Genomic DNA, 18,695 nt, shown 5'->3' with positions numbered 1-18,695 from the left:
CCAAGATACAGTCACATGCATCTTTCCTCACCTGGCTGCCACCCCACGGGCTGCAAGAGGTTTGATGGAATTGGTGTAGCTCAGCATTTTCTTCTGATCCACTTTATCCAGGATGTTTTTGCGTAGCACTCTGGCGAGGCTCAGCTCCCCATTGCACACCAGCCTGAAGACCAGGTCCATCAGCAGCTTGAGGATTTCTTCTGTCAACTCCACTAAGCTGAAAGATGGAAAACCCAGGTAAGGCATCAGAGCTACAGTGTTTGTGTCTGTACCAAGTCTTGTCACTCTTTCCTACAAGCAGAACTGACTGAAATCCCTCCTCTTCCCAGCTCTTCCTTTCCCAGAGATTCCCCTTTTACTGGTTATTTTAAAACTGACCCATTTAGGACACACCAAGAACCTGTTCTTCCAACAGGAGGGTTCAGCACTGGAAGTGTCTCACTGGTCAGGGTAGGGGATTTCAGCTGCCATTAGAGATGAGGTTTAAAACCACATTTTCATAACTGCCAGATGCCTGTGTTGGTACTGACCCCACATCTCCCACCCTGAAACAAAGAAGACAACTCACCACAGCTCATCCACCACTCGCACCAGCACGAAGAAGGTGTTCTTACTGACTCGCTTCTTAAACGTGTCTGGGAAGTGGCAAAACTTCTCATATGTTGGTTGCAAATTAAAGAATCAACTTAATGTGGTGAGATCAGCATCAGTGCAGGGAACAGCTGCCTTGAGGAACATCAGAATAGCACTGGTCTGTCCTGACTGAAACTGGTGCTCACTGTCCAGAAGATAAGGGACACTGACGTGGCTATAATTAAGATGGTATTAAGCTGCTTCCAGCTGCAGGTAGCAGGCGTGTGAGGAGGTACCTACACCTCATAGAACTGATGCTAGAAGAGCAGGTGTACCCTGAAACTGTTCTCTCTAAGGTGGAATGTAATGAGCAGCACTCTACTGAGATCTCCCTCACTGGTCTGTGACATCTGGTCCCAACAGAACTCAGATGTCATCTCTACCTTCCTTACAGCCCAATTTGCTGCAAGGAGAATGATGGCACGGGAGACAGCACAGGTTGAAAAAGCTTCTGCCAGATGGACAAGGGGAAAAAGGTTATCAGTAAATCAAGCACTGACAAGGGCCTGCAGGAATGCCCCAGACAGTATTTCCAGTGACAACTGCTCTGCAGTAAGGTTTGCTGTGTCCTTGGCAGTGCTGATCTGAGCAGGAGCACGGGGAGCAGCAGCTCTGCTGCAGATGGCAGTGATGAGCTGCAACACAGGACAAGGTGACGTCAGGCTCCCTTTGACGTGTGACAGGACCAAAGCCCACGAGGCTCTTACACTGCATGAACCAGACACTGACCTGCTCAGCTGACAGTGAAGGGAGCCACGGGAACAGAGCTGAGGTGAAGGAACTGCAGGCAGGGTGCTCAACAAGAAGCTTTCTCCATACTCAGCCATAAACGCTAATGCTCACCCTGCATTGTAGGGGCCCTTGCCTTGTTAGCAGTTACAAGCTCAGTTCAGAACCAGAAGGCCAAGAGGACATTATCTTCTGTGCTGCATTTCTTGTAATAGGAGAGGGAATGGGTCTTGATTGTTCAGTTACCTCTAGTATTGAACTACACCTGGCCAAGCACACAATCCTCGGCCCCTCTGGAAGGCAGAAAGCACCATGATGCCCATCCTAAAAAAGATGTCCCAAACAAATGACCAAATTCCCAGTGACTACAGAAAATCTGAACTGCTCTTCTCCCCTGCCAGGGCCCTCAGGAGACTACTCTCAAGGCAGTACCTGACCCTGTCTGGACCTGCCCAGCAGCACCTCCCATTGAAGGAAGTCCTGCCTGGGACACCTCCAGGGCAAGCATATTACTGACCACATTCTCAGCAGGCTTTTGACCAACAAACTTGCCACCATCTCCCTCCACAATGACTTCTCAGCTCTGATGCCTGGTGCGGGTGAACTGCCACTCATTTAAAAGGATATCTGTACTGCAGCTTCTTGATGAGCTCCTCAGGGGTAATAAATGTCCTGTATGTAGTCAGGAAAGCTTCACAGTACAGCACCAGATCTACAGAGAAAGACAAGAAAGCTTCATTCAAATCTGCTTTCAGGAAAAGGAAGCTTCTTTTAGGGTTGAACCCAATCTTACAGGAAGAAGACACGGACACATTTTGACACAAACGGGCTTTACAGAAACGTTGTGCTGTTGTTTCTTACCAGCAGATGGACTCTACGGCACAAGAGCCACAGTGAAACTGTCCTGACCCCAGCAGCCTGGCTCCCATTTGCAGCACTCTGGGTTTGCTGCTTCACTTATGTGACCACCAAAGAGGTCAGTGAAAAATACCTACTTGTGGGACAGGCACGTTCATTAATGGTTCAAGGAAAAATGTGATTTAGACCTTGGGGATACTTTAAGAAGATCGGATGGGGAGAGGTGGGGGCTTGTTCCCTGCCTTTACTGCTTACAAGGCCCTGCAGAAGGACATGGCCTCTCCTCCTGACCAGGAATGCATGTGTTCAACACAATGATACAGTGCTGCAGACCCTCTGCTTGTGCTATGTTACAGGAAATTACTGGCTGGGTTTAAACCATGACACTGCCCCAGGATAGTCTAATATGACAGTAGTTTCAGTCAAAAGAAGACTAAATTATGCTGCAAAAAGTAATGTTACCAGGACCACAACACAGACATTGACACAGTGCATGCAGTCAACTTCTGTTTATTCATCTGCAGCAGTAGGTGCTCCAGGCCCCTGAATCACAAAAGTTTTGGCCATTGTCACAGGCACAAAGGATGTGATTTGAAAAAGCAGGAACTGCAAATGGGAAAGAAGACTTCGGATCAAGCCTGCAGTATACTCTGTCCTAGGCAAGGCATGGTTACTGCGTACAGCAGCGGTCAAAGTGGAAACTTGCCATCTCCAGTATAAAACTCAGCAGCCCTGCAGATAGCATGTGCAGAGGGATGGCACTGCCCCAGGGTGCAGCAACTATTGGCAGAGAGCACTGTTAGTGCAGACAGGGAGTAAAAGCTTCTGCTGTGCCTGCCCAGGCTAGGCTGTGCAGGTAAAGCTTGTTTCAGCCAGGACAGGGATCACCCCACACCCACGTGCTGTAACATCCATCCATTGTGCATGGAGGGTGGGAAGGAGCAGGGCATGGTGTGGCGGTTGTGCCTCTCTACCTGCAGTGTTTCTCTTGGCAGGAGCCTCATGGAGACATTGCTTCCTCCTGCTCTTAAATCAGAAAGCTCTGCTGCCTTTTGATTAGAGACAATCAGACATAAGCTCTGAAGATTGAGGCTGGGTGGTCATGGCAGGGGTGAGTCCCCAGCCTCATCCAGCTGTAATCCTGCGCTCATAGCAAGTGCGCGTGGCTGCGAGCACTTAAGTGACCATGGGTTTTATTCCTAAAGACCACAAGTCTCTCTTTATCCCTTATTGCTTTTAGCTTTTTTAGAAAATTCAAATGGACAAGAAGCATCATGCAGCAGGGCGTGGAGTTCCATTTATTCTGGGTTCCCATCTGCCCAAAAGGCAACGTGAGGTAATACAGCTGGTCTGCTCTGGCACTTGAAGCTGCCAAGAAATTCATCTTTAAAGGAAAGCCTCTTAACTATACCCCTCTGTGCCGTTTGGCTGATTGATTTACAAGCCCTGAATTCCTCTCATTGTAAGCTTAATTCATTAACCCTCTCAGTCACCCAAACACTGGGTTAGCATAGCACGAATTCCTTCATGCTCCATTCAGCTCAGCGGCTTGGCAGAGCCTGTGGGGCCAAGCTCTGTGACTATTCTGAGCTCCCTCCACCCAACCACTCTCCCTGTCCTTGTTCTCCTTGCTCTGGAGAACAAGCAAGAATAAATCAAAGCTTCTCTATTCCAGCTTCAGCAGTTTTATCTGGGGTATTCCCACCATCTCATTTAGACTGCTTTTAAAAACACACCTATCTACCCTTCATGCAGTCAATTGCCTCCTCCTCTCTCGTATGTTCCTAACTTTGGTCCTTTCTGCTTGGATTCAATGCCTGATGTAAATAGGGAAAAATTGCTGTCAGGGGAAGGATTTTCTTGCTAGCTGAATGGTGCTGGTAAGTAATTGCAAGCACCTTATGCTACAGTAAAACCCCTGCCATTTAAAAATGCACATGAAAGATATCTCCCCTTTGGCTATCAAACCTCTGAAATACGAGCGCTGAGTGGTTCAGTGGGTTCCTTGCATCCCAGGAGATAAGGAGATCAATTCTGGTTAAGGCCATCAGCACAAATGTGTTTGGCAGGGTCAAAATCACTCTCTGGAAAGATTGCAAAGGCTGCCTTTGCCACAGGTCTTTGAAAGCAGCTGCTTTGTGAGGGTGGTGACTGGGTTTGGAGAGATAAAGTGGGGTTTTTACCAATCTAGAGTTAAGGGTTGCTAAACTCCCTTTTCTTCCCCCACATCTCCTTCCCTGTACTGTGGATTCCCTCTCTGAACTGGTCTGGGTGGCTACCTGCATGCAAGTGGTAGAGAGTGGGACTACGACATGCTAAGCTGAAAATAAGGGGTGTCAGAAGACCAGGACCTGAACAGCTTGCCCAATGCCCACGGGTACTGAATTAGACCCAAACCGACATCCTCCTTTCCTACTTCGAAACAACAGTCACTCCAGCACCTCCTACACCACCACTGCTCGGAAGTTCAAAGGGTAAGGAACATCTATGAAAGCAGGATCCTTGCCACAACAGGCTGGTCACATCTGCTCTTTGGAGAAGACAGTGGCCTACCTTGGCAGCTACAGAGACACCAACACAACACTGTCACCAACTCCACTGGTGTGCCTTCCTTTGTGGATCTGGGCAAGGGCTATGAGGAGTTAATACCATCCCTGCTGCTAAATGGAACAGGGGCTTATCCAGCTTACCTCCATTTCACCAGAGATAAGCACATCCCTCCCTCCCCTAGATCACAAACCCAGTCCTCTCCACCCTGGCCCAGCCATAGCATGACTGCACATGCTGCAGAAGACAAGCAGCATAGGGCCACACCAGGCTGTGCTCCTGAGCTCTCCTTTAGTGCACCCACTGTACCTTTCCTGTCGGTCTCTGTTGCATGCACCAACAAAATGTCTCCAGATCCACCACGAACATCTGGCCCATCATCTCCCTGCAATGAGAACAGGAACACGTTAGGTATGTCCCAAGCTCTAGTTTACCATCTCTGGGGTTCAAGCTCAGCAACAACTGGCAGAGCACACAATGTTCCTGGCACTGCCTGCAGTGCAAGCTGGGGCATGGTCTTCAATGCTGGGCTAATCCTAGAATTTGAATAAGGCATTTGGTGTCCCTATGTGAGGATATGGGCTGATCCTCACACAAGTCTCTCAAGGCCAAGCTGTGAAGCTCAGTGAAAGCTGAACCTTCTGTCCACAGAAGAGTGAACAGAAATGTCCCAGACTCCCAAATGCTCCCAAAAGACCATTAACAGAGCAGTAACACTGTGTGAACTGTCTCAAAGTGCAGGATCACGTACCCCAGAGGCTGTGGGGTGAGAGGTCATGCATTCAACTTTCATGCTCCTGGAACATCAAAACCTAGCGAGTTAATTCCCTAATCTGGAACTATTTGGCTGGAGGTCACCTGGAGTGATCCAATAACCGGGAGCAGAAAACAGCCCTGATAATGGCTTGACCCCTGCCTTTCTGCTCTCTAAAAGCATCTTTCTTCTAGCTACTGTAATTCACAACTAAAATATGCAAAACTGATCTATCCTTCAGCCAGCAGCTCCCACGCTGCAGGAAGCAGCTCGTGGTGGCACTTCTATAGTGTTTCAAACATACAGACCATAAGGGAGAGGAAAAAAGAAGGGCTGACAGATCTGCTAGCCCAAATGTTCAGAAATCACTAATTTTTAATTGTTTTTTTAAAGGAAATATTTCTGCAGAGGAGACTGGAATCGAGTCTGGCTTCCCTGAGCATTTTAATAGGCAAAATACAACCCCCCTTGGATTACAGCCAAAGAGCACCTATGTCTAAGATGTGACTTTTTCAGGTGACCCTCTGGCAAGATTCATGAAATATTACTTAAAGAATGAGTAGTAGCTTCTCACTCTCTCCTGCACATCTTGGCTGACCAAAGAACACTCCTAAAGTGCCAGTAAATGATACATTCTCTCTGTTTTTTAGCCTAGCCCCCTACAATCTGAAAGCTTCAAAAGCCTGCATATTCCCCTCGAGCTGCACGTCAAAGACAGCTTGGTTCAAGAGCACAGTGAGCAAAGCTGTCTGGGAGTGCACCCAAGGCTAAAAACAAAGCCATTTCTCAAATACAGGAACAGTCACTTCAGCTGCTCTTCCACACCAGTAATATAACATCCTGCTCAGGAAATGTGCTAAACTTGCCTTCTTTCTGAAAGGCCAACACCATAAACCTGCACCTGGATTTATAGTGCTCAGCCTCCCAGGTGCTTCATTTCAGGCTGGCACAGGCTGAAGAGGTGGGAAAGAGCAGACTGGGTAAAGGGCACGAGATGCATTGGTTATTTAGAGAGATATCTCACATTAAACCCCCATTCATTGCTGATGCTCCCTGCCTGCACCAGCATCTTATACTTTCACAACAGCTGCACACATAAAGCTGCATACCACTTCTGCCGTAACCTAGTTTTTCCTATCAAATAAAAGCCGATGCCTTGCTTGTGCTCACAGAGAATCAGGTTTCAATATAGCATAAACCAAAGAGTATGAAATCAAACCCAGAATGCACCTACCTCTTGCTTCAACGTTAACCTAGCCATAATTTCACTGTGGTCGATGAGGGATAGCTCATCTACCTCTTCCTCCAACTGTGATGATTCCAAAGCATCTGGTGACTGCTGCTGCCTGTAAAAAAGAGGGGAAATATCCATCAGTGTCATTGCCCATCCATGGGAAGAGATGTGGGGTCCACTCGAGCTCTCTGTACAATCCTTCATTAAAGGACAGTAAGTACACAGGCAGCCTGGAGGTAAACCTTCTGCAAACAAGCCCAAATTCCTAGCTCTAATTCTGCTGCTTTGCGCATCTCTTGGAAAAGAGGAAGATGAACCTTTAGGACCTGAACACTTGTCTGCCTGTGCACTTTTGTCAGGCAAGATTTTACTATGCCCTGCATAAGTGTACACTTCCATATCTCCTTAATCCACCAGCTTTTTAGTGCACACAAATCTAAGCTCTTCCTCAAATGTATAGAGACTGAGCATACCCTGTACATATGTATCTTGGTCAGCTCATGACCCACTGTGCTGCTACAAGGGGGGATGACTGGCTCTCTTTTTGCAGGAGAATAAAGCAGAAAGCTCTGACCACTTTTTTGGGTACATCCACAACACTAATACTCCTACTTCCAAAGGCTGGTTCTTGTGCCTGGACATACGTTCTCCGTGCTGGTATTCCTAAACAACACAAAAGCATGCATGTTCTTTATAGCCTTCCCCAGGCATAGGCTAAAATCCTGTGCACCAGTCCATACTTTGAAGCAGATAGTGAGCTTTGCAGAGCACTCTTGTATTGTCTCCTTCACTGCAGGGATTAAAACACCCCAAACCAACTGCAGGAAAATGGGGGAGGGAAGTTGACTGTCACACACAAAACAATGCCATCCTTTAGTTTTGCTTTAGAAATGCAATTGAAGAGCAATCTCAAGCAGCAGGGAAGCACTCCACTCCTCCTGAAGCCCATCTGTTACAGCCTGCACCTCTTCATTTACATAGACAAATGATAGCTAAGAGCATTAGAAGGGATATAAAGCTTCCCGCTCGAGGCCCCAGCCAGCCTCTAACTAGCAGGGTTAGGAGGAAATTCCCCTCTGGAAGACTATTTCCCAGCAGTGAGATAGACTTTTTTTCACACGTTTTCCTGGAAGCAGAAGGGAGCAACCAGCATCAATGACAGCACTGCCAATTAGGTGGGCTTAGGAGGGCTAACACAGGCTGCATTAACCCCCACAGGCTCCCTGAGTTAAGTAACAACGTCTTGCCAGGATCATCCTTCTTCAGCAGGATCCCACTGCTCACCGCTGTCTGAAAACCCACGTGTGCTTAAGGTTTAGGGACAATTGAGGAAGTTGAGGGTGGAACAGGCAGCCCCAAGGACAGTTTGGTAAAGGGCAGGGCTAATGGGACATTGGTGACTCTGCACCCTTTGAGGCTGGGGAGCAGGAGTACCAGGAGAGTCAGTCTCACCTTTCAGCACCATCTTTGCCTTCCTTCCCCATGGTACTGCTGTTCAAAGTGGAGTCTTTGGAGTGGCTGTCTTTGACAGAGGGAGATTCCTGCAAAGAGAAAGGAGGTTTTCATTATTACAGGGGCTCCTACACTCCTTGCATTTACAATCTGCCTGCCTCTAAATGGCCCTTTACTGGAAATTCCTATGGAGCAGTTAAAGACTGATGCAAGTTAATGCCAAATGCCAGGAAAACACAGAAGTTAATCAGACAGGAAATTTGGGAGCATCTCTGGAGACCAGTGTAATTAGTACTGTTTGCTTTTACCATTGTGAAACGATGCTGAAAGTTACAACACAAGTCAGCTGTTGTCTTGGATTTTAACCCTCTCACAACTGTTTTTCCTCTCCAGTCCTTACTGTTGAAATACACTTGCCTTCTGCTTTAATCAGAATGGTTACAGCCAGCTCTAAGCTCTCCATTTTCAGTTCCCCTCTTGATCTCAGCCCCCAAAACACCAACTGGCCTTAGGGGGTGGACACACACTGCTGATCCCACCTCCCTTCTCTTCCACCAGGACAGCTTACACCATGATGCAATGTTTCCACTTCACAATTCATGGCTGTGGAAATGAGACTAATGGAAAAAAGCAGCACCAGCTGAACCTGCAGCACAGAACAGCAGGTAGAGAGCTCAAAGCAAAGATATAGCATTTTAAATTAGCCATTTATTAAGGAGACAAATAGCCATGAACGACAAATGGGAATATTAATCTAACAGTGTTGGAGCTCAGAATTATTTAATATCATGCAGACTGAGACTTGGAAATTCAGCCTATTGAACAGACAGGACTGAAACCATCTGCACACTATCCCTTCAGCCTGGAAAACAACACTGGTGAGCTCCAGGTTCTTGGTGTCTGCAGAGGTTTTCCAGACTCTGTAAAGCTCTTTGCTTCAAAGTTGAGAACCAGATCACAGCTGCCCAAAAGGATGGGCCTGCCTGGATGCAACTCTTGAAGGGAAATGATGGGAGTGCTATCTCTTGGCATATTTAACATCAGCATGGATAAAGGTCTTGGAGACATCCTGTAGATGTGCCTTCCAAGATGAGGGCAGGCAAAAGGATTGCCACAGATCTCTGCTGCTGTTTCCTATGACCCAACAGGAAGAGGGTACCTCCCTGCAGTGGAAAACACCCTGTCTCCTCTAGGAAATAGCTAAGATATGAGGCTTGAGCAAAGGAAGAAACAGCGTGCCATTACAATGCTAAATCAATCACTTACTTTGTATCCAAACAGTGAAGGAAGAAAGAAATGATTGAGAGCTCAAGGCTTTCTGTATTAGAATAGGGAAGCCAAAGCAGTTAGAAGAACAGACACGGCCCCAGGGTGGTGCTGGTCAGGGTGCAGCTTTCTGGAAGGGAACCTCACGCAAGCAGCTCCAAAAAGCCAGTGAAGTGCAAACCAAACAGCGTGGCAGGAGAAGCTGTCCCTATCTCCTGCCAGGGCTCACAGTGACCCCAAAAGCATCGCCTGCTCTGCACCAGGAGCAGGAGGCCATCCAAGCCAGGAGTGGGCAAGCAGAGGGACCACCAGCAAGGGAGCCAGGGCAGCAGGATGGACACAGGAGCTCCACAGTGTGCAGAAGAGGCCGGTGCCAAGCGCGTCAGCCCCAGCGTGAACTCAGCATGCACCAGGCAGCCCCTTCCCGGTGTCCTCTCCAGGTTACTTACTCCTTCAGAGCGAGGGAGTTCCCCGTTGCTCTGGCCAGAGGAATACAGATTGACGTATTCACCCTCACCAGCCTCCTCACTGGCGTTTTCACTCTAAGGGAGACAGGATGAAAGGAAATACGTGATGGTGCTCCCCGCCAGCACAACGCTAGTGAGAGAACGTGCCCACGGGCTGGGAGGAGAAGCACTCTCAGCAGCTGCTGTCACCTAACTGGGAGCCCTTCCTTTGGCTCAATGGGCAACACAATGGCCAACAAAGTACAGCCAAGGCTGTACTTTACCAGGGGTTTTAAAGCACCATCCTGAAGGCTGCAGCAGGGCAGCAGCACGCACTGCTTTGCAAGAGCTGCCGTGGACTCCATGCGAGACTGCAAAGGTGTAATATGCACGTGCAGATTTCAAGAGTTCAGAAGCTGAGCATCCAGAGCTTGACACCCAAGTGCCCGTCCTACCCGCGCTGTGGTCCTGCTCCTAACTGCACATCAGTCCTGCAGCCCTGGGGGCATCAAATATACCTCTCAAACTGTGATGCAAGCACAAACTAAGGCCATCACACACCAAGCTAAACCAAACTTGAGGGTTTCTGGGCTGTTACAAGGACCCAACACAAGGAAGATCAACTGCAAGGTCAGGTTTAAGGTGTAAAACCTGATCATCTCCTCTGCAACCAGTGTTCCTCTTCCAAACATCGTGAGGAGGCAGCACTACCATGCACTGTGCTGATAGGAATCAACTCAAGGCTTTGCAGCAAACAGGAGAGGAGCTGCTCGAGAACTGGGTGTTTAAAAGAGTAGCTGTAATAGACAAACCTGCTCACTGATCTGCAAGACTGATCTGGGACCTCAAACCAGTAGTGCTGTATGAGTGTGGGAACAGCGCTAGTCTAACCTCATCAACACCTGATGCTTTGCATCAATGTGCATTGCCACCAAGCACACAGGTAAGGCTGCTGGGAACTGGGAAGAGCAGGAGCCTGGAGAGAGAAACAGGTTTATACCCAGGAGGGACAGACCTGGACTGGACCCACTGCTCCTGGGGCTCACCAGTGACTTAGGAGGGAGCAGCAATCACCCTGCAGAAACTGCAGGATGTGAACCACCTTTAGGAGTCCATGTTTAGAAACAACCAACCTCACAAAACACTCCTTTGCCTTCCTCAGCTTTGTATTACAATTGCAGGAAGCTACAGCAACTTCTCCTCTCCCCTTCCCCAGCATTTGACATTTTGTGTTTCCTACACATGTGCTAACGTTTTCTCAGACCTGCTGACGCTGTTCATTTGTTCCAGTCACTGTTTTCATATGAAATAACCTCTACAATTCACACACACATTTGGAAACCGGACTAGAGCACATTGAGCATGTATTAATACAAGAGACATTTTCTTTTAACAAACAAATAAACGCAGCCTTGCGTTAAGATGCATTATCTCTATGGATAGTCTCACCGAAGGCGTCTGGAGAGAATCAGTGAAAGAGGTTTCAGAAGGAAGGCAGACAGGAGCATTCCCGTTAAAGCTGCTCTCCTGAGAAGAGGAGTTTGGCACATCCACAGTGCTGGGAGACTGGTTGGCTGCGGCGGGCACCGCTAGGTCAGAGCTCTGAGATGGATGGACGGGAGGAAAAGGTGGGGTGGAGCAGGAGGAGGAGGTAGAAGAGAGGAAAGGAGGTATGGAGACTTGGTTGTGAGGCACAAAGTCCTGGGAGTAGGACCTAAACACAGATTTGTACTATGGGATGCAGAGACGTACAACACAAAAACAAGGAAGATGGGGAAAGGAAAGAGACAGACAAAAGAAAAAGTAATTAGATTGGCAGCAGCGTAGCAGTGACAGCACAAGGCACAACCCCAACAGAGGCAGCTCTGTTTTATCACCCACACACTACAGCAGGAATTGCTACCTGGGACACATCAGCCAGTTTTTTTCCAGAGACTTGCTCCTGCACAAACAGCAGCTCGGCTGAGAGGAAAGGGGCACCAGGGTGTTTACCTGCAGGTATCCAGCCTTTGCTAAGCAGGGTATCTCAGTCCTTTAATGACAGTGACCCTGAGAATCACTGAGTGGATGACAGGATGCGAAGGCAGAAACCATGGCTGTGAGCATGCTGGAAATATCTAGATAGAGAAAAGTACTCCGAGTGCTTACTGCTTCTCTGGGATTTTCCACAGGATCCAAATTTAAGATGCCTTTTGCTCCAGCCCTGTAATTTAACAGCTACTGTGTCAAGTCTGTTCCAGAATACACAGCTCTCAGGGAGGAGTGGCTGGATGCCGTCTTTTAAGTTACACTGAAGGATAAAGGAGCTTAGGCTGTTACTCCTTTCCATTTGAACAACACAGGGAGCAGAAATGGTAATTGCCCTCAGGAGCGATGAATTCCTTATCAAACTGATCCTTTAACACAGTGCCTCCAAAAGTCAGCTGAAGAGATGAAAAGAGATCATCTGCGTAAAGCTTTATTTCACTATCTCTCCTAATCATCAGATTACTGCTCAGATAATATTAAACAGGGTGCAGTGGGAATATACTGTGCCAAGAAAAACAAGAGCAACCCTCTGTCTTTTAACATCTGGTGCTAGTAAGATTTACCATCAGGGTTAAGTCCAAAACAAAGCTGACACCCAGCAAAAACCAAAAGAGACAATAATGCTAAACCTGCTGGCAAGGAGTTTATGTAGAAACCTGCAGAGCTCAAACCACTGGTGAGACCTGTGCTGTAGCCAAGTGGACCAAAGGAAGAATTGCATCATCCAAAACAAAACCCACACTGAAATGGAGCTGTGACAGTTGCTCCTTCGCGTGATCTGCGGCAGAAGGATGGAGCATTATAGAGCTCTCCAGAAGCACAGACACAACTCGCTCAAACCAGGCTGCAAAGTGACACCCTTGTGATGTAAAAAGGAGAAGGGACAACAAAGGCAGGAATGAGAGAGCTCAGGCTACATTTTCCCAGGAGAGTTGAGTGTGTGACAAAAAGCAAAGCTTAGTCTGTCACCTGAGTGAGCCCTGGCAGCAGCATCCAGTGCAGCAGTGGTACTTCTGTTTCTACCTAAGAAAGACATGAGCTCAAAAACCTAAACTGAGAACTGCCTCGGGCCAGAAACCTGGGCAAAAAAAAAGCTTTTCCACTACAAAGGAAAGGAAACATAAAGCTCAATGGCTACACTTTACCTTCCACCACCTTAATCCTCAGTGGTTGCCCTCCGCTGTGCGTGGAGTCCCGCAGCGCTCTGGGTGTACTCTGGGGACCCCAAACAAATTGCAGGCCATAATACAGAGAAACAGAGGGAGATGCTTTGGAAAGAGAGCTTAAAAGACCACTGGAGAATAATTAAAATGCAAATCCCTACCACATGCCTGTGGCTAAAAGGAGACTGGCTCTAGGACAGGCTCCTCTCTCTTCCTGCCTGTTTCTTTCCGGATGAGCAGCCCTGGCTCCAGGGACACCGTCAGCTTCTGGTGCTGCCTCAGTAACAATGACAAGTCTAATCTCTGTATTTACTTTCTGCCCAGATAAATGCTCTGCATTTATTCATTTTCACTCGCACGGCACAAACCACTAAATCCCTCGTAAGAAGCCAGGCTCATGACATCACCTTGGCTCAGCAGATCCATTGTGCCTGCCCAGCTCCCTGGTATTTCATGATCTCAGTGGCTCTAACATGCCAACTACTGCCCCAAGTCCCAGGCTAGACCCCCTCCCCCCCATAAAAAGAACAAGGGCAAAGTTGATGGAGAATGTATACCCCACCAACCAGTGCTTCAACGGTTCAAGAAGGCACTCAACAAAGCGCTGTCCTGATAACAAGATCCTCTGATCCAGTAAAGCAAATAATTTGTTCAAACAGAAACTATGTACCAGCTCCCCTGGTGCTGGGCTTCCTGCACCCGCATCAGACAGACGGCACATGCTGTCCCTCACTTTGTACTTGATGGACATCTCCCACCAAGAACTCCCCATGTTTTTTGCCTCTGACCTGTCGAACCCCAGAGAAGAAGCCAGGCTTTTAGAAAGCAGTGGTAGAGCTCAAGCAGCGCAGGAAAGGAAATCACTGTCCTCAGTCAAGTCACTCTGGGACAAGCAGCACCCTGCGAAGCTGTCACGCTATGTGATGGAGCTGGCAGGGTTAGTTCAGGCCAAACACTGGCCGCAAGGCTCAGCAGCTGAGCTGCTGCTTGGTACACTGCCTGCAGGCTGAGCTAGCTGCTCAGGGACAGGAATTACTGCTGCTGGGGCAGGAAAAAATCACACACACAGTTTCAGGGACATTAATCCCAATTTAAAGGCAATTCAGACCTAAATATAACACAACATTGCATAAATCTTAAAAGTTTGATTGTGGATATGTTACTCCTGACAATCACTATACATTGATTTCTCCGTGGCCTCATCAATACACCTTTTGAAACAGTCTCTTGGCACGAGAAGTGTCGAAAAGGCTGCTTTAAGGCTCAGGTGCCCAGGAAAATGCATTCATCTTCATTATGTGATCCGTGAACAATCATTTAAGGATGCAGACTTGCTCTCAGCATGCTGCTAACAAAGGGAACAGCGCAGAGAAGCCTTTGGTGCATTGGCATTAATTAGCCAGGCTGCTCTCCGACTTCCAATCCTGTTGTAAAGTTGCATCTTGTGGAAATCGAGCCAGGGAGCCCCCGCCTTCCTTTGGAGCCTGCAAGCAGCTCTGGAATTCCAGCTATGCAGCCGTGCTGGGACAAGAGCCAAGAATGAAGCATACTTTTAGAGGGGAAAAAAACCACCCTGCGGTGGAGATGATGTCCATATGGCACCCATTCCTGCTGCTCCCCAGTCAGGCCCTGCCCAGCCCAGCCAGCAGCTGCAGCAGGAATTGTGGCAACAGCATCCATGGAGTTTGGGTGTTGGAAGCCCTGTCATCCTCTCAAAGACATACCTTTCTGGGGAGAGGACAGTCCATTCAACAGAAATGTCACAAGTGAACCAGTCATCCTCTAGTCTGACCCCCAAGAAATCACAGACAAGAGTTTATCCTGGAAACAGATCAGTGCTTGTTTTAATCTGCTTCTTAGAGGTTTCTTTCAGGGTCAGTAAGACCTCGGTTACGGCCACAACCTCCTACGCCTTGGCTTTACTTTAAATGAAGTACTTCAAGATAATCCCTGGGAAAGCTAGAAAGAAGGATGCATCCGGATCCTGTGAGAAAGGATGCTTTCCTCTATCAGAACTCCAGCCAGGCTGCCAGGGTCCCACCACAGGACCAGAACATGATCTGCCAGCATGAGTGATCCTGCAAATGGCCAACACAAGAGTTCCCTCTCCTCTCACCAGTAAAGTGGATCTCAGAACCATCTACCTGCCACTTGGGAAGTACTTCCACAAAGCATGGAAGCAACCTTGTCTCCTGGGAACAGCAGGAAGCCACCATGGTCAGCCTGAATGTTTACCACACACCGTGACACACAGAGGTCTTCCAGAGATGGCCTCTTTCAATTTGCTGCCTTTGATTTTTTGCAATGGTCAATATTTTAGAAGAGCTTTCCATCATTAGCAGCAGTGTTACAGGATGGCCCTAAGGTCAATGACATTATGACCGTTTATTTGGATTAGATGGCAGGAGATAAGCCCTCTAATAGAAAACTTATTTCAAGTGTGACACTGCTCTACATTCACTAGGCATGGCTGACCACAAGTAACAGGGTGTTTCTATGAAGGGAGCCACTGGTTCTGCATTACAGCAGTCTCCATCCGAAATGCAAAGTTGAATTCAATTACATGGCTGACAGAGCATCCGCAGCATCAGCAGACACAGTCTTCACCTTTTAAACACAACCTTCTCAATTACCCTATGGAATTCTTCTGCCAAATGAATGTGTGATCTTCTTAGGCACTCCCAGATCAGGTAAAGAGCCAGAATTCCAAAACATGAAACTATCAGAGGAAAGGATCAATCTTTTAGATCTCCCCTGCTAATGCTATTGAAAGAATGACATGGGCAACATGCCAGAACTGGATGCCCAGATTCTAACAGTACAGAACTATGTTCACAAACTACTGGGTGTTGCACAAAGCCGTTACACCCTGAGAATATCACTGCATAGACAACTATTGGAAAAGACTTCCTATCTCATGACACAATGCTGGACTTCCAGGTACTTTTGCTAATGAGGAAGGAAATGCTCCTGCAATGAATGGCTGGAAACACAAGCTGCCAACAGAATGGCTTCAAGCACTGCCACAGGAAAGGCAGCAACTCCTCATGCTTGAATGTTTCTCAGCAAAGCCTCTGACCCAGCTGCACAGCTGACCTCCCTGTATTTTAAGCAATGGTTAGCACAGCAGATGGATGGATGGGGCTTACTGTTCCCTTGGGAAAGGGTCTCCTGGCTCCTGCACAAGAAAATACAAAATCCAAACTTCTCCTTAAGCAGGAGAGATTCTTGAATATCTTTGCAACAAATCAAATAAGGGGGCAGCAGGGGAAGAAAACATTTGTAAGATATATTAACATATGTAGGAGCTATTAATAACCATGCTATCACACATCTCTCTTTTGGAACTATCAGGAGAATTCCATCTGATCACACCTACAGCGTCAACTCTTATTCAGCCTGTAGACAATACCACCATATCTAGCAAGCAGATCTTTAAAAGGCAGAGCCTAGAGACAAAGACAAGACTCCTAAAAACTCAGTCACATAAAAAAAGTGGGGTGTGTGGCCTATGAAGTCAATAGAGGGCTGGTTAAAGACCTACACAGAGCCATAGTGCTCCAACTGCAAGAAAAACATAAACCACTGGAGGAAGTGGTTTTTCAGAAGCAGGAATTGGTGATCCAGCACACAACAGCACTATTAATACCACTGTGCAGCCCTGCCGTGGGCAGTGGAAATGAACACAGAAGGAACACTAAACAGGAAAGGCAAAACAATATCTAGGACTCAGAGGATGGTTAAATGGATGCAAATCTCTCCCTCCCCCTCAAAATAAGGAGCCAAAACCTACTTATGAGAGAAATGAATTACCACTCTATGATTTCCCAGTACCGGTTTGACCAAGGCTCCCACCATCAGACCACCATATGAATCAAATCAGTTCAGTCTCTGTTGAGAGCCAGAACTGTGGTGTGTGCTGCAGGCTGGAAGTGAGCTACAGGAACAGGGGCAAGGCAGGGAAAACATGTGAAGCACATGTCTGCATCGTGTGCATCTTTAAGCACTTATCTGATCCTCTTTTTCCTGAACATACGTTAACACACAGACAAGAAAGAGAAACAGTTGCTGTGAATTTTCTGTGAGCTTACTCAATTTGCTCAGGAATGGTGGGAACAAGCGAGAACAGAAGCGCTGAACCGGAGCTTTCATAAGGAAATCACTTGCGCCTTCTGCTGGAATCCTGACAGCCAATTTGGGTTCTGGAAAATTACTGGAAATGTTTCTTAATTAAAAAGAAAACATAAGAAAAACCAACATTTTGAGAAAGTTATTTCTCCATAGTGGAGGATGCAGCCAAATTTCCACTAATGGTATGTACATGCCTTGGAGAAACAAGTGTGTTCCTTGTTTCAGAGAGGAAAAGCTTCCTAGCTGTAACTGAATGCAAGGCCTTCTGCAGTCTTTGGTGGAAAATATGTGTATGGATAGCAACTGAGCTTGTAACAGGCCTGATTTCCTCTGTCAGTGCAGAGCTCCCCAGCTGCCAGGAAGTAATGAGATTCCAAGATTTGCCATTCAGATACCTGCCTACCCATTTCCAGTCAAACAGCACATGGAGCTAATGAACCAAAGGACAGTATCTCTGTCTTCTGAGAAGGAGGGAGGTGATCAGCTAGAGAAAAACTACTGCCAACAATCAGTCACTGAGGAGGATCGTTTCTTACTGCATGCCTCCTTTCCCAATGTTTAGCAACTCAAAGTACTTTCAAGAGATGGGAATCCCTAGACTTATCCCTGACAGTACAATCCAGTTGTCCCCCCAACATTGGATTTAACATCTTAGCTGTGCATGGGATGGGGAATGATGATGCAGCTTCTTAAATATCAGCCCACACTACAAATAGGGCCCTTGCTGGCACAGAGGCCAGACACGGATCAGACTTGGTTAAAAGCAAGCTCAATTTGCCAAACCTATGAGGTTTGATCCAGTTGCTCAAGCTCTGCCTCTCTCCAGTAAAAGCTATTACCTCTGACACAATTTCCTGCAAATAAGGGAAAAGCACGATTAGTGGGTTGAGAGAGCAGTGGTGGCTTCTGGACTGCAGCAGTGCCTGCAGTACTGATCCCAAAGAAAAGAATCAGGGTTCTAGAAAAGAAATTCATACATTAAAAGAGTAAAGATGCTCTGAGCAACTTAACCTCTTTTCTGATTCAAAACACCATCTAAAAATAGTCTTTTTAAGGCCCATAAATCAGTAGTAAAGCATGAGTCCTTCACCTGGCGTATTGACCTACTGGGCTAACATGAAAAACATGGTGTAATTTCAGCTTTGCTGCTGCCTGCACATGAACAGATGGGGACAGGGACAGGTTTTCCCCCTGGGATTGATTCCTGCTGTCCAGGCCAGTCTCCAGGGAAGGAAAAAAGCACAGTGCACTTCCTGAAAATTGGCTATGCTTGGCAAACCTGCAATGCTCTGCTTGCCTTGGGTCAATGGACAGCCACTTCATTTATCAGTTCTGACTTCTTGGGATTGATCTAAGGAGGTTTTTTGCTTCCTGAATAGAATGGGTAACTACTTATGTAGGAGACATATAATTTTAAGAGATTCAGTAATCACCACTGATATCTGGGTGTGCAA

The 18,695-nt window shown here is 47.3% G+C and overlaps 1 protein-coding gene across 2 annotated transcripts in view; it reads right to left on the bottom strand.

The window, feature by feature from the left end:
• RAPGEF1 (Rap guanine nucleotide exchange factor 1) overlaps positions 1 to 18,695 on the bottom strand; it is an 84,437-nt gene that overhangs the window by 6,411 nt on the left and 59,331 nt on the right. The window contains exons 11-17 of one of the 2 annotated variants that reach the window (XM_034067547.1): positions 9,923 to 10,015; positions 8,208 to 8,296; positions 6,756 to 6,867; positions 5,077 to 5,152; positions 1,990 to 2,074; positions 569 to 661; positions 32 to 217 (exon numbers count right to left, since the gene is read on the bottom strand). In XM_034067547.1, coding sequence (XP_033923438.1) covers positions 32 to 217; positions 569 to 661; positions 1,990 to 2,074; positions 5,077 to 5,152; positions 6,756 to 6,867; positions 8,208 to 8,296; positions 9,923 to 10,015 — 734 coding nt within the window. The remainder of the gene's footprint in view (positions 1 to 31; positions 218 to 568; positions 662 to 1,989; positions 2,075 to 5,076; positions 5,153 to 6,755; positions 6,868 to 8,207; positions 8,297 to 9,922; positions 10,016 to 18,695) is intronic. The other variant, XM_034067548.1, reaches the window with a different exon arrangement.

The sequence above is a fragment of the Melopsittacus undulatus genome, chromosome 11 (genome assembly GCF_012275295.1).
Source record: "Melopsittacus undulatus isolate bMelUnd1 chromosome 11, bMelUnd1.mat.Z, whole genome shotgun sequence".
Lineage (NCBI taxonomy): Eukaryota > Metazoa > Chordata > Aves > Psittaciformes > Psittaculidae > Melopsittacus > Melopsittacus undulatus.
This window is presented reverse-complemented; position numbering and strand designations above follow the sequence as displayed.